The sequence below is a fragment of the Sus scrofa genome, chromosome 9, assembly GCF_000003025.6.
Source record: "Sus scrofa isolate TJ Tabasco breed Duroc chromosome 9, Sscrofa11.1, whole genome shotgun sequence".
NCBI classification, from domain to species: Eukaryota; Metazoa; Chordata; class Mammalia; order Artiodactyla; family Suidae; genus Sus; species Sus scrofa.
The window spans coordinates 7,143,685-7,158,751 of record NC_010451.4 but is presented as its reverse complement, the minus strand read 5'-3'; the positions used below and the strand labels follow the sequence as shown (position 1 = coordinate 7,158,751).

General features: G+C 60.8%; 1 protein-coding gene across 6 annotated transcripts in view; it reads left to right on the top strand.

Moving 5' to 3' along the window:
• PDE2A (phosphodiesterase 2A) overlaps positions 1–15,067 on the top strand; it is a 91,330-nt gene that overhangs the window by 69,215 nt on the left and 7,048 nt on the right. For all 6 annotated transcript variants that reach the window (XM_003482557.4, XM_013999451.2, XM_021102285.1 and 3 more), the window contains 15 exons: positions 1,556–1,665; positions 2,399–2,454; positions 7,669–7,728; positions 8,359–8,512; positions 8,701–8,753; positions 8,953–9,027; positions 9,132–9,173; positions 9,710–9,778; positions 10,030–10,160; positions 12,813–12,924; positions 13,394–13,433; positions 13,564–13,627; positions 14,043–14,115; positions 14,247–14,424; positions 14,658–14,770. In XM_003482557.4, the coding sequence (XP_003482605.1) occupies positions 1,556–1,665; positions 2,399–2,454; positions 7,669–7,728; positions 8,359–8,512; positions 8,701–8,753; positions 8,953–9,027; positions 9,132–9,173; positions 9,710–9,778; positions 10,030–10,160; positions 12,813–12,924; positions 13,394–13,433; positions 13,564–13,627; positions 14,043–14,115; positions 14,247–14,424; positions 14,658–14,770 (1,330 nt within the window). The remainder of the gene's footprint in view (positions 1–1,555; positions 1,666–2,398; positions 2,455–7,668; positions 7,729–8,358; positions 8,513–8,700; positions 8,754–8,952; positions 9,028–9,131; positions 9,174–9,709; positions 9,779–10,029; positions 10,161–12,812; positions 12,925–13,393; positions 13,434–13,563; positions 13,628–14,042; positions 14,116–14,246; positions 14,425–14,657; positions 14,771–15,067) is intronic.

Here is a 15,067-nt window from a genome sequence, read left to right as displayed (position 1 = left end):
AGCGCCGCCTTGTGGTGGCCCAGTAACCGGATTGTCTGAAGCCAAGAGGCTGGGTGGGGTCCCCTAGAAGGGGTTTGGCTGAGGGTCACTAAGGGCAGCCCCCCCGCCCCCGCCTCCGGGAAGCCCCAGCCTTTGTCAACTCAGTCACGAGGAAACGTGCCTCCTGCCACCCTAGATCCTTGCGCCTTCCTGGGGTGAGTGGCACAGTTGGACAGCTCAGAAGAGGAGCCCACACTGCAGGAGCCTAAAGGTCCAGGTGCCAGGGCTGGCAGGTGGGAGACACCCCTGCTTATTGGAGATTCTGAACTAAGGGGCCAGGCGCGCATGCTCAGAATGCTGCATGAGCTTTTGACGGAGATACTTAACCTCTGGTCCTCGATTTCTCTGTGACCCCTGACCTGGAGCCTTGCCGGCCGCCCCCTCTTTTTTCCTCACTTGACCTTCACTGGGCTCCCCTTGGTGACCCCAACATGAACACATCAGAGTCCCAGGTCCCCTGAATTCGCTCCTCTCCAGGCCAGGCAGTTCCTACAAACACAATTAAGTGGAGGCAGCATGAGGGATGAAGAACCCAGGACAATTAATCATCAGAGAGTGACATTGGGTGAAAAATCAGGCGCTTAATTAAGCAGGAAGAGCCAGAGGCCGGGGGGTGGGGTGGGGAGAGTGGGACGTGTGCGGGCAGAGAAGCTCATGCTTCCCGCAGCAGAGCCTCCCCTGTCTGGGTTCCCACCTCCCTCCCGCCCCATCACGCCTGGCCTTTTGCCGCCTTGACACTCGTCCCAGGCCCTGTTGGAGGCTCAGTTCCCTTCAGCTCTTTAGGAAGAAGGTTCGAAGGTGCTGGATAGGAGTCTGGGCTCTGGGGCCAACTGCCAAGTTCAAGTCCTGGCTCTCTCGCTCATTAGCTGTGGGGCCTTGGAGAGGTTCCTTAACCTCTCGGCGCCCTAGTTTCTCCACCTGGACCACGGGAGTGATGATAATATTTAATCCATAGGATAGCTGGGAATTCCGATGCATCTGGGCGAGGTGCTTGGACTGTGTGCAGTGCGTGAGGTCGTCCATCCAGTAGCCTTCCGGAGTTCCCTGCTGGTACTTTGGCCTCACAAGATGCCCCAAAATGATTTTCTGAGGATGCTGCTGTCTAGGAATCTACTCTCTCCACCCTAGGTCTCCTGGGGAGGCTCGGAGAGGTCAGGTCACTTGCCCAAGGTCAAGTGGTAGCTGCGGCAGGATTTAACCCAGACAGTCTTGCTCTGAGCCCGGCTTCGCTTGCTCTGGGAGATTTGTGCTGAAGCCCCTTTCCCGTATCTACCAGCAGGAAGCACCAGAGGCCAGACTGTAGCTGCCTGCTCCTCTCCGTGGGGAGGGGAAGTCAGCTCCCCCACCCCGCCCACCCCTGACTCTAGTTTTTGCCCTCCTCATATCCACCCTGCAGCGTGTCAGCTTGTCCAGACCCTGGAAGATGAGCAGGGTCCAGCCCGCTCTGTGTCCCCAAGGTGGGGCCTGCGCCTCTTGGATCCAGGGACTGAGAGGTAGCATCATCTCCTCTTTTCAGAGAGGCTGTGATCTCCCGGAAGCGGGTGGGCTGCAATGGATTGAGCCCCTCGGACCTGCAGGGGAGGCCCTTGGCCAGGCTGGTGGCTCCACTGGCTCCTGACACCCAAGGTAAGGCTGGGAGCTGGGCCAGGGCAGGGAGGGACCATCTGTCTTCTCTCCCTGTCTCCATCCCTCTGTCTCCTTCTTTCTCTTGCTCTGTGTCTCTAGCAAAGCCACCATCTAGTTCTCTCTCTATTGGGCTACTAACCTCTCTGCGCCTCAATTTCCTGATCTGTAAAATGGGCACAACAGGACCTAGCTTGAGGGGGTGTTGCTTGTACCAGTGGCTAGCTGGGCCGTTGTCATTGTCATGCTCTCTCTGTCACTGTCTGTTTTTCTTTCTCTTCCTCTCCACGCCCCTCGTCCGCCATGTCCCTCTGCCTCGTGTCTCAGTCTCTCCAGGTCTCTGTCCTCTGTCTCGATGTGGAAAGTGCACAAGACTGGGAGTCAGGAGACCTGACTTGCTGTGTGATCTTGGGCAAGTCACTTCCCCTTTCTGAACCTCAGTTTCCCAATCTGAAAACTAGGGGTGCTCAGCCTTATCTGCCTCCCTCCATCCCAGGGTTGCCGGGAGGACCACGAGAAAGGTGTCCAGTGAGGGGGTCTCCTTCCATGCAGGGCTCGTTACCGTGGTCGCTGTTGTCTCCGCCTCAGGACCCGTCTCTCCGGGTCTCTGGGTCTCTCTGTGTCTCTGTCCGGGCCTCTCTCCGTCTGTGTCTTTGTCTCCCTCCCTGGGTCCCGGCTCAGGATGTCTGAGCCTCACTGGCCCCGCAGGACCGCCTCATTGCCCTCTCCCCCTCAGTGCTGGTCATTCCGCTGGTGGACGAGGAGGCCGGGGCTCTGGCAGCTGTCGTCTTGGTAAGAGCAGGTGTGGGTGGCATGTGGGGAGAGGAGAGCAGGGGAGGGAGCGCTGGATGGAGCCTCGCTGGAGTGTGAGTGTGTGTGTGTGTGTGTGTGTGTGTGTGTGAGAGAGAGAGAGAGAGAGAGCAACAGGCTGGGCTGCAGCTGGGGGAGTGGGGGGCCTGGGAGGAGCCCTCTGCACCACTCAAATGGCAGGATGAAGTTGCCCACCCCGTCTAAAACTCGCCGCAGATGTATAAGCCCCGTCCGGGGTCTGGTCCCCAGAGCAGCCCGGACCTTGTGTCCTCTTCGGCGTCCTCTGGGATGGGTTGGGGGCAGTGTCCTGAGAGGGCCTCCATGCGGTGAGGGGGGAAAGGGTGGAGAGACCCTGAGGAGAGATGGGCAGAGAGGACACCGACTGACCGTGTGGGAAGCCACTCAGAGACCCGGGTGGCTGGAGCTAGGGGGCAGGAGGAGATGAGGCCCCACGCGGAAGAGCTGCCTGGGCAGGCGTCCAGCCCCAGCTAGACCCACGGCTGAGGCTGGGACAGACGCCAGGCAGCAGGACGGGCTTCCTGGGTCGGTGATGGAGGAGGGGGGAGCCTCAGCTGGAGGGCGGATGCGCTGCTGGGGGGGGTTGGGCGGGCAGCCTGGGCCGAGACCCCCTGCTCTCTGCTGCCCCCTGGCGGAGCTCCCCACGTTCGGCTCTCTGTGGGTTTGGGCGGAGTTTTGCGGCTCTTGTGGGTCTTCCCCCGGGTGTGGAGGTGGGCGCTCAAAATCTTTGTCGCATCCGGAAAGGTTCGCTGCCCCAGATCGCCGTTATTGGGGACCAGCTTCCGCCAAGGCGGCCGCCACTTCAGTAAGGGGCGCCGACAGATACATGAGCTGGTCTTGGAGCGCCCGCCCCGGGGACTCCTCCCGAGCTCATTAAAACGGAATTAAAGGTTTCCGAGGCGCCTGACCTTTCCCGAGCCGCTGGCGGGGGAGGGCGGTGGGAGTGGGGGGCGGCCGCGCGGGGAGAAGACGGAAGGGGTACTTGGCTGGCTCTCCCAGGCGCCCCATCTGCCTGATTGAGGGGGACGCGGCCCCCTTGGTTTCTCCCGCAAGCTGCTCCCCCCACTCTCAGCTTCTGTTCCTGCAGGGAACAGATCTGCTGTTGGCACCTTCTCAGCGCCGCTTCCCTCTCTCCTTTGGCCCCAGTCTGTACCAGAGCTGGTCCCTTGGAGGAGGAGCAAGGCTGGGGACACTGTGCAGAGGTGGGGGTGGGAGACGATGGCTTTGATCGCTCACCTCTGTTGGTGGAAAGGGGTCTGGGGGCGGGCAGCTTCCTGAGAAGGACTTCCTGGTTTGGGGCTGTGGGGGCTGCATCAGTAAGGAAGCAGCTCTTGCAACAGGGAAGACACTTGGAAAGCTGTTGTCTCGTGGGCAGGAAGGTGGTTGCCATGACTGCTGGACGCTGTGGCTGAGGTTAGGCCAGGAATTCAGGCTTCAGCCTTCTCCTGGGAGGAGAAAAGGCCAGAGGGTGTGTGCGGTGGGAGGGGGGGAGGTCAGATCACTGAAAGGTACCCTGCCCTAGAGAAACCGCTCTGGGCCTTGCTCCAGGCCTGTGCAGCGACAGAGAGAGAAGTCAGACCTATTTCTGCCTTCTAGAAGCTTAGTCTAGGGGAAGGCAGGGTCACTCTCAGACCACCACTGGCCACATAATGTTGGGAGTTCCTGCTGTGGTCCTGATGCGGGTGGGCTAATGATGCGGCTTGTCTCTGTGGCGGCACCGGTTTGATCTCCAGCCTGGCACAGGGGGCTAAGGATCCTACATTGCTGCAGGTGCAGCTTCGGTTGATTGGATCCCTGGCCTGGGGAACTTCTGAGGCTACGGTCGAAAAAGGGGAAAAAAAAAAATGTTGCTGGCAGGAGCTCCAGTGGCAGAGGCTGGAGCTGCAAGGGGTGCCTTGCAGTGGAGACAGCCTTTGAATGGGGCTTTGCGGCGCAAGTGGAGGGGGGAACAGGCAGAGAAGAAGGGAAGGACTCTTCTAGGCAAAGGGAGCCTCAGGAGCAGAGGCAGTGTGATCCCGGCAAGGCTGGGGAGTGGGGCGTGTGCCACTGACCTGCGGCTTTGGCTGCCAGAAGTTCCCTCACCTCCTCAAAAGCCCTGGGCAGCAAAGGGCTCTGGAAAGGTGTTTGGAGGATTTTCGGTCTACTTCTCCTCCAGGACACCCCCCCCCCATGCACACACGTCTGACAGATCTGGTCCTACTGCTCCACCCCCGTGTTCCTGGGGCCACAGGGTCTCGCCTCCTCTGGGAGGAAGCACAGGCAGCCGGGGGTCCTCCCAGCTGCTGCCAGATCCTGCGGGCTCAGGGTCTGGAGGGAAGGCGGGGGGCACGGGGCAGATCTCTTTGGAGGGCTGACTCCGTGGCTCCTTCCTCGACAAGCCTCATTCTCCTCTGTCTCTGCTCTTGTATTATCGTCCCTCCATCCATCAATTGAAGGCAGACTTCTTGGGTACCGCCAGACACTGAGCACTGGTGCTGTGGACACAGCGGCAGTGGCCGAGCAGTCCAGACAGGCCCTGCACTACCAGACAACACGGTCTGCAGGGCTGGGCGTGCTGGACATTAAACAGGCTCGCAACACAGGGAGGACACTGCGAATGATGGCCAGGGCTAGCCAGGAAACCAGGGAGCCGGCAAGGAATATGGGGGCGGGGGGAATGGCCCTGATAGAGATCGGGTCGGAGAGGGGGCGTGTGGGGGGGCTCCCAGGAATATGCCGTCCAGAGCAGGGCTGCTTGGCTGAGCTCTGGGCCTCTGCAGCTTGCGGTTCAAGGTGCCTTGATTGCACGTTCTTTGTGCGGCGTCTTTGGCTCTGTTCTTCAATTCCGGGATAATAAGTCCCTTTGAGGAGCAGGCAGCCCTTGGTCTCTGGCATTTGATGCGTGATTTGCACCCACTCTTCCCCCAAGCCGTGCCAGCCGCACCAGATCCTTCCACGAGGGTGGGGTGTTCATGAGCTAAGTCACATTTAGCTTGGTGTGGCTGAGGGGGTGGGGGCTGTGCGGGGCTTTCCACCTTCTCTGCAGCCCCAGCGCCCACTCTTGCGTGTTCCCACTGGGCCCCAGACCCACCCGTGATCAGCAAGAGTGGGTGCTACGGTATGTGTTCCTGTCGGTGAGCAAAAGCCATGTGTGTGTGTGTGCTGGTGATTGTGTCTGTATATGGGGGGGGGGCGCGTGTGCATGGCTCATCCTGTCAACAGGTTCACATGTGCACCGTGGATGGCAGTCACTGTGCGTGTGGGTGCGTGTGGGTGTGGGTGTGTGTTCGGGGGCTCTGAGGGTCTCCATGAGAGTGGGTCTGTGCACATTCGGGGAGGGGATGGGCTGAGGCAGCAGGAGGGGGTGCAGGGAGGGGCAGGCCCAGTGGGTGGGGGAGCGAGGCCCCCACCATTCCTTCCTTCCCTCCAGTCTTCCGAGCCTCTCACTGGGTCTCCCAGCTCTGTACGGGGACCAGGCTGTTTTGCCAGCCCAGGGACGGGTTGCCCCCACGGCCCTGGGGGGGGGTCCCAACCTCCTCTTTTCCTGGGAGATGAGTCCAGGTGGAAGGAACACGAAGGATGTCCTCCCACATCTCTTACCAGTAAAATGCCACCACGTTTCTGCAAACCACGTGCAAATGAACCATGTCCCCAGCCCCTTAGACAGCCTGTCTCCTGGGAGTTAGAGACGGAGCCTCGCCAGGACTTCACCTTCCACAGCATCCTTGGCAGCCTGGGCCTCTCCAGGTCTTCCTGCCTCCAGTCCGACTCCCTCCGACCCCCCAGACCTTAGAGGCCGTGGTCTGCAGATGCTAAAGTCTGCTGGGGATCCCCCAGGATGGTTAAGCCACAGTCCAATTCCTTAGCCTTGCTCTCAGGCCCGTCCCCCCTGGTACTGCGGCCAGCACCCTGTCCAGGTCCTCTCCTCCCCATCCCACGGACTCCCCAGCCCTGCCAGGACGGCCTTCTGCGAGCAGTGTCCCCAGCAGGCTTTGCGCCCATTCCAGTGGCCTCCAGGAACCCACCCTCTCTGTGCTCCCACAGTCGTTAAGCGCCCCCCCCACCCAGTCTGCCCTGTCCTTCCTCCTCAGACACGCAGGCCTGCAGCCCCCCATCCCATCCCTACTCCATCCCCACCCCCAGCCAGACTGGGAGCTTCCTGAGACCTGCTGGTCTCCTCCTCTCCATCTGTTCCTGGCAGGGGACCCAGAGCAGAGGCGGGCAGGGGCTGCTGAGCAGGGAGGGAAGGTGAACGAGGAGACCCCAAGACAAGCACTGTGGGGAGCCCCGCAGGTGGTGCACAGCTCTGAGTAGGCGCCGGAATCTGGTGATGAAGGTGGGAGGCTGGCTGGGCCTGCCGTGGGCCCCCCTCGGCTCTCATTTCCCTTGCTGAGCACCCGAGCGGGGGTGAGGGAGGGGGCCTCACAGAGTATGAAACATGGGCCGAGGGGATTCCAGGTGACCCACACAGGGAAGTTGGAGAGGCGCGGGATGATGGGGCTGGTGGTGAAAATGGATCTAGAGAAGGGAAGCTATAGGCGGAGAAGGGGAAGGAGTTCGTGGTGCTGTCCCAACTCTGTCACTTTCGGCTGTGTGACCTTGGGCAAGTCACCCAACCTTTCTGGGCCTTGGTTCATCTGCAAGGTGGAAGCTTGCACACAGGTTGGTGAGAATCACACTCGAGGTAAAGCACTTTATCACTCCATTCATTCATTCATTCATTCGTTCATCCACCCTCTAAGGCTTAGCAGATACGTCATTAACGTCAGGCCTCTGCCTCTGCCCCGCACTTAGGGGTGGCTCACATCCCACTCAGAAAGGGCGAGGCTGGGAGGCCGAGGCCGATACCACTGATTCCATAACCAGGACCTGAAGGGCTCCGTGGACGGAGAGAGGGAGAGGGGTCCAAGGTCGCCCCCTTTCCCTCACCGTCCACTGGAATTGTGCGATTGGTGGGGCAGTGGCTGAAAAGGGAGAGATCAGAAAAAGCCTACTTCTTTGGATTAGTCCCTTCTTTGGAGGAGGGGATTTTCCCAGAGCCATCTGCCGGGGCAGAGAATGGGCTTATCAGAGAGGCCCACAGACTGGAGTGTGTGTGTGTTGGTGATGAGAGGTGTGCGCTGGGCATGGGAAGGGTGCTCTGGCAGAAACGAGAGGCTAGAGGAGGTCACGGCTGGTCCCCATCTCACTTCCCCGCAGGTGCACTGTGGCCAGTTGAGTGACAGCGATGAGTGGAGCCTGCAAGCCGTGGAGAAGCATGTGAGTGGGCGTAGTGCCGGGTAGGATGCGGGCAGCTGAAGACAGTTGTCACAACTGATGGGAAGATGGTCCAGCCAGGGAGCTTGACATGCCTGGGTTCCAGTCCACAGCTTTTGGGCTGTGTGACCTTGAGCAAATCACTTAACCTCTCTGAGCCTCAGTTGCACATCTGAAAATGAGGCCAAGAATAGTGCCGCCTTAGGGTACAGGTGAAATCAGGCGAGTCAAACAGCTTGTTAATACACAAGAAGGACTATCTACCTAATGATTTTGAGGCTCTTTCTTGAGAGTCTGATTTTGTGACTTTAACAAGAATTTACCACTCCTCGTGGGTGCCAGAGGCGGAGAAATCCGTCCCTCTTCTGTCTTGGAAGAGTCTGGGGGCTAGGAATGGAGACCAACCCTGTACTCCGCTGATCACAGACCCGAGGGACGCCGCAGGGGCAGTGGAAGCCGGCAGGAGAGCGGGGCGCTAAGGGATGGGTTGTTTGGGACCCGGGGGCGTGGGGGTGTGAGGCGATGGCCCCGCGGGCAGAGGAAGTCGCTCGAGCAAAGGAGCAAAGGCTCGAGATAGCGAGCGAGATAAAGGTGGGGTGGCGTGTGTCTCACCTTCTGCGCGGCCCGCCCCAGACCCTGGTGGCCCTGAAAAGGGTGCAGGCTCTGCAGCAGCGCGGGCCCGGCGCGGCCCCCGAAGCGGCCCAGAAGCCCCCGGAGGGGGTGGCAGGAGACCAGAAGGGCGGAGTCGGGTACACAGACCAAGACCGAAAGATCCTGCAACTTTGCGGTGAGGACCTGGCGGGGGGGCGGGGCCGAGCCTGGAGGGGAGGAGCCGTGGGTGGGCGGGGCCTGAGAGTGGGGCGCGGCCAAGGGCGGGGCCGGGGGAGCGGTGCGAACTCAGGTCCGGAGCTGGCCGGCGCGGGCTGGGGGAGGCTCTGGGCCCCCTCTCTGACCCACGCCCCGGGGCCTTTGCAGGGGAGCTCTACGACCTGGATGCCTCTTCCCTGCAGCTCAAAGTCCTCCAATACGTGAGTCCCGGCGTCCTTCCCACTGCGTCCCTCCCGGGACCCACGTCCCTGTCAGCCCTTCGTCTCAGTTCAGATTCGACGTCCTCCCTGTCCCTCTTCTCCACCTCCTTCCTTGAGGAGCCCCAGAGAGGCGAGAGGGTGGGGAGTGGGGTGGCCTCCAGACCCCGGGTCAGCCCCTCGCTGTGTCCTCCTCTCTCAGCTGCAGCAGGAGACCCAGGCGTCCCGGTGCTGCCTCCTGCTGGTCTCCGAGGACAACCTCCAGCTTTCCTGCAAGGTGAGGGCCCGGCTCCACTGGGGGGGCAGGGCAAGGGCCCTGGGTCTCTGGGAGGAACAGTCGTTGCCTATCTTTTAACCAGTGCACGTGGCTCTGCCCATCAGGTCATCGGAGATAAAGTGCTGCAGGAGGAGACCAGCTTCCCAGTGAGTCCTGCACGCATCTCCCGTGTGGAGTCTGGAGGGTTGCGGAAGTAGCCTGACGCCAGCTAGGCACTCCTGGGGTCTGCCCAGAGAGGCTGGGACCTGCTAGAATCTCCCGGCATCTGATGGAATTATCTGGATCTTGGGACCTACTTAGAAACGTTATGTGAGATCAGAGCGTCTCACGATCAGGATCCATTAGGAGAAATCTCCCCCCGTCTGCAGAAAGGCTTACTGGGACCAGTTCACTTCTGCTGGAGTATATCTGGATTTGGCTCCCTTAGCATCTGTTAGGATCAGTGAGAATCCTCGGCTTCGGCTCTGTCTCCTAGTTAGACAGAGCCCTCAAGACCTCCGTAGGGGATTCTGGTCAAGAGCCGACTCCCCCACACTCACCCGCCCTCACGCCTCCGTTTATTCCATCCACCATGTGCCCTGACTGAAGAGGCAGTTGAAACCTCCAGACTTGGTGGGGAGGGGTCTGAGACTGCCTGATCCTGGGAAGAGCTGGACCCTGACTGGCTCTCCTCACTCCGCAGTTGACGACAGGACGCCTGGGCCAGGTGGTGGAAGACAAGAAGTCCATCCAGCTGCAAGACCTCACCTCTGTAAGCCATGGCCTGGCGGGACCAGAGGAGGGGACAAGGGGAGAGACCACTGCCGGGTCCCCAGGGTCAGGGTCTCTGGGCCAGGGCAGCCTAGTGATGGGGAGACCACCAGCCCCGTGTCACGGCACTTCCCACGCTGCAGGAGCCCTTCAGCCCCTCCTTTTGCAGAGTGGGGGGAGGTGGGGGGGTAGTCCCTTCCTCCTTCTCCATGCTGACTTGCCTCCCGTTGCCCCCCCCCCCCGCGTTTGCAGGAGGATGTGCAACAGCTGCAAAGCATGTTGGGCTGCGAGCTGCAGGCCATGCTCTGTGTCCCTGTCATTAGCCGAGCCACGGACCAGGTGGTGGCTTTGGCCTGCGCCTTCAACAAGCTCGGAGGAGACTTGTGAGTCCCCGCTGGAGGGATGCGGGTCTGGAGGTGGAGCCGAGAGGCTGGGCGGGGCTTGACCAGGGTAACAGTGTAGGAAGGGTACCCGGCAGGTGGTACTGTTCCAGCAGCGGTGGCGGCTGCGGCCTGAATGGTTTTTCTGCGCAAGAGACGAGAGGCTTCTGGGAGTGATGGTCCCTTGTCGCTGCTCCGTCTTGGCTTTCTAAAATCCTGGGGAGGTCCAGGAGAGTTCTCCGCTATTTGCCTGCTTCCTGTGGTTTGGATTACTGGCTCGTAGACCCTGGCTCTCTCCCTCTTGCCACCCCTGGTTTTGGCATTTCTGCTGGGAACTGCCTGCTGGAGGGGCGGTGAGCTTGAGGATGGGTGACCTCTCTGCAGTTTCACTGCCACGGTAGATGGTGGCTCACGGGAAGAGGCATGGGGACTGGGCTAAGCTGAGGGGCTTTAGAGGTGTTGCTGTAGCAGCTGTAAGAACCAGGTGAGAGGGAGTGGGCAGGACACAGTGTCTCAACAGGCTGAGGAAGCCTGTCTCGAGAACGGGGTGTATCATAGATTTTCCTACGCCCACTCATTAATGGGTAGCAGCTGCCTGAAGCGCTGTATTAGTTTGCGAGCCACAGCGATGGGATTGAGTAAGTCTGTCCTGGGTGCAGGTTCAGGATGTGAAGGCTGCCACACCTGGGCCAGCCATAGGGAGCAGCAGGCAGGTGAGGCATTGAGTTCTGATTCCGGATAGAGAGTGATGCTGACAAGATGCTTGGCCCCTGGGGCCAAGCAAGCAGGCTGGGTTCGAGGGCCTGGAGCTCCTGCAGGAGGAGGAGGCTGGAGATGTTGGGCCGAGAGAGGTGTCAGAAGCACAGGGATGGAGTCTGCAGAGGGGACACAGAGATCTGGGCGTCATAGGTCTGAGTCGTAGGGCCTCCCAGCAAGGACCTCTGTTGGCAGTTGGCTGCGCCTGGGAAAATGAAGCCAGGGACAAGACAGAGGCGGCTGAGCCAGAGAGCAGATGGGATCTGTGCCATTTGGGGTCCCCTCGTGTGGGGAGAATTTGTGCCAGGCAGTAAACACACATCGAAGACCTGCTGTATCTGATCCTGTGCTGGTCAGATGGCTTTAAAAGGCCTTTAGGGAGGGGAGTGTGGGGGGCGGGGTGGGGGATGTCCAGCAGGGGCTGGGACCTCTGGCTGCTGGCTGTAGGCCTGGGTCTGAGATGGTCCTGGCCTAGGGGTAGGGGGGTGGGGGGTATCAGAAGGGAAAGGAGATGGGGACTCAGTGATAACTGTGAGCCCAGGCCAAGGGCAAGTTCAGCTCTGGGTTCTGCATATTTCAGGGAGTGAGTGCTGAACACCTGCAAGAGCCAAGGTGGCTCTCAGCTCAGAGCAGGCCCTGCAGTTTCTGCTGCTGGGAACCCAGGGAGCAGGGACCCCAACAGCTCCTCTGTCGGGGGTGTGATGGGGCTGGGGCCAAGGGCAGAGGAATAGTTAAGACACTGAGCAAACACTTCCCAAATATCTCCCCTGTACCAGGCTGTGCATCGGACAGAGGGGGAAGCAGTCATGGTGCTGCCTTTAAGACTTAAGGTTTATTTTTAGGGCAGAGAGGGAGGAGGGTGGGAAAGGTATTCTAGGCAGAGCGAACAGTGTGGGAAAAGCAGAAGGTGTGAAAGAGCCTGAGGTTTTCTCCGAATGCTGAGGATCTTAGTGTGGCTGAGGCTGAGACGCCCGGAGATGAGGGGAGAGGGGTGGGTGAGCCCAGACGGAGGGGATTCAGATGCCACGGGAAGGAGGGTGGGCGGCAGACGCAGCAGGGTGGGGATCAGGATCTGGGCCCGGATCACTGACAGCAAGCACAAGTGTGGGGACCCCAGCCGAGAGCAGCGCTGATCTGGCCCCCAAATGACGGGGAAATCTAGGGGCTGAGAAAGGGTCCCGGTCCCTGAGGAAGCTCCATCTCCCCATCATCCCCACCTGGAGAGGCACACGCACATCCACGGCCCAGGTCCCACCCCAGCTTGGTCCATCCAGTCCCACAAAACTCCCTGGTGACAAGACACCCGGTGGCCGGATGGCAGGACCTCCTCAGGAGAGGGGGCTGATCTCGAGAGAGCCAGCTCCGTGTGTGTGAAGGGCACGGGCCTGCCCACAGCTACTGTAGGATCTTGGGGGGTACCAAACCAGTGCCCACAGTGTCCAGGGAGGGTGGGATGGTGACAGGAACTGCACGAGACAGGCCAGCGCCGCTGCTCCTACCTTCCCTGAGGTTGGAGGGAGCCCTGGAGAAGAGCAGGTCACCCAGCCCTGGCCTGGCGCATCTCCAGTCTGAGGACGGAGACCCAGCTCAGTCCAGGCACATCAAGTTAGAGGAGGGAGACGTGACTCTGGCTTCGAGAAGCAATAGCCTGAGGAGGAATACACACTTTGGTCAGAGAAAGGTTAGAACCCCACCCACCCACCCACCCACCCAGGAGGCCCTAGTCCGAGGGGGAAGCTGGCCCAAGCAGGCTGTGTGGTGAGCATCCCCAGCAGAGGAGAGGGATGTAGCCAGGGATTCCGGAGCGGGCGTCCTGGAGGAATGGAAGCAGGTGGATTGGGGAGAGCCATCGACTGGCCCCCCGTCTGGCCCCTCTCTGGTGACCCTGCCCCCCGCCAGGTTCACAGACCAGGACGAGCATGTGATCCAGCACTGCTTCCACTACACCAGCACCGTGCTCACCAGCACCCTGGCCTTCCAGAAGGAGCAGAAGCTCAAGTGTGAGTGCCAGGTGAGTGGCCTGCTTTGCACCTCTCTCGGGGACCAGGTCGCCTCGCCCGGCTCTCAGCCCCAGAGTCAGCCACAAGGGAAAGCCCGCGTCTCTTTGTACCACTAGTTAGGGAGGCTACCTAGTGCCCTGGAGGCTTCTTCCAGAGGGAACTCAGCGGCGCCAAAGGTCGGCACCTGGGGCTGCAGGCACTGTACGCGCTCGCCCTCTAGTGTTCAGGTCGCGCACTACAGCAACATCTGGGGAGCCGGAGCGGCAGGTGAACACGCACGAGACCTGGGATAACTATGCGCCTTCACCGGGGCTCTTCCTCCCACTCCTTCACGTAGTAGCCCAATGATGTAATTAGACTCGGCCCGTCTCCAGCCGGTCCGGAGAGCCCTAGGGGAAGGATGAAAAGACCCCGGGTCTGGTGGAGGCAGGGGGCTAGAGAGGCGGCCACCTGCAACCTGAACCCATTTCTCCATCCCAGGCTCTTCTCCAAGTGGCCAAAAACCTCTTCACTCACCTGGGTGAGTGCACTGCCCTCCTCCAAGCCTGGCTGTGGGTGGGAGTGAGGGCTGGCGTTTTGAGGAGGGGCGGTGGTGGGGCTCAGCCCTCTCGCCCAGTCTCACCGCTGTCCCCTGCCTCTTCCTCCCCTAGACGACGTCTCTGTCCTGCTCCAGGAGATCATCACTGAGGCCAGAAACCTTAGCAACGCTGAGATGTGAGTGAGTCCAGCCCGAGGCGGGCGGCAGAGGCCAGGGGCCAGTCCTCCCCTCTCCTCCCCTCCTTCCCCCGCTCCACTGCCCTCTTGTGGGACCCTGTCAGTCTCTGTGGTCCTTTGTTTCATGCCGGTGTCGTTTCACACTGGTGTAGCATCCAGCGACAGCAGGGGTGAGGCTTTGCTGGCCATGGGTCCTCAGCTCCTAACACAGGGCATGGCACATAGTAGGTGCCACACACACACACACACACACACACACACACACACACACCACACACGTTGGTCTGGAGGAGAGTCTCACACCACAAGTCACTCCCTCCAGCCTCAGAAATCCAGGCTTTGCCTCACGCCCAGATTTGAGAGGTTGTGGGAGAGCCATGTCAGGGCCCTGGGGACCAAGGCCCTCTCTCCACAGCTGCTCCGTGTTCCTGCTGGATCAGAACGAGCTGGTGGCCAAAGTGTTCGACGGGGGCGTGGTGGATGACGAGGTGAGGCAGGGCGGCGCAGAGCGAGGGTGTGGCCTCCGTCCTGGCGGCCGGGAGTCCGCAGGGGACGCTGGGGAGCAGGCCTGCTCTGTGGCCCGCCACTAACTTTCTCTACTCCGTCCCCGCACCGGCAGAGCTATGAGATCCGCATCCCGGCGGATCAGGGCATCGCGGGCCACGTGGCGACCACGGGCCAGATTCTGAACATCCCGGACGCATACGCACACCCACTTTTCTACCGCGGCGTGGATGACAGCACCGGCTTCCGGACGCGCAACATCCTCTGCTTCCCCATCAAGAACGAGAACCAGGGTGCCTTCTCCGGCCTCTGGGCGCTGGGGGGGGGGGCGGGGGGAGGGCGAGGCGGGGCTGAGCAGGATGGGGGCGGAGTCGACCTGAGATCCACAAGGTTTCTGCGCCCTAGCGTCCCAAAGCAGTAGGGACCAGGTTTCCCTGGCGTGGGACATCCCTTGAGGACACTCTGGGAGGGTAGATTTCTGTCAGACACATCCACGGACCCCTCCTAACCCTTCTTTGGTCCCCAGAGGTCATCGGTGTGGCCGAGCTGGTGAACAAGATCAATGGACCGTGGTTCAGCAAGTTCGATGAGGACCTGGCCACAGCCTTCTCCATCTACTGCGGCATCAGCATCGCCCATGTGAGCAGCTCAGGGGCGGGACCCGTGCACCTCTGTGCCCCTCTCCACACTGGCTCTCCTTGTCCCATCCAGACCGGTCCATGCCCCGCCTGGGACTCAGGGCCCTGCTGCCGGGTGGCTGAGCAGCCTTCAGTACCTCTGGCCTCAATTCACCATCAGAAAGCTGGAGATACGCTTTCCTGTCCTGTCCAGTTAGCCTGCCAGGACATGGGAGACCCGTTTTGCTTCCCCCATCTCCGGAAGCAACCTCAATCCAAGCCCCCCGGTCAGCTTCTTTTTGGGACATGTTGGGTCTCA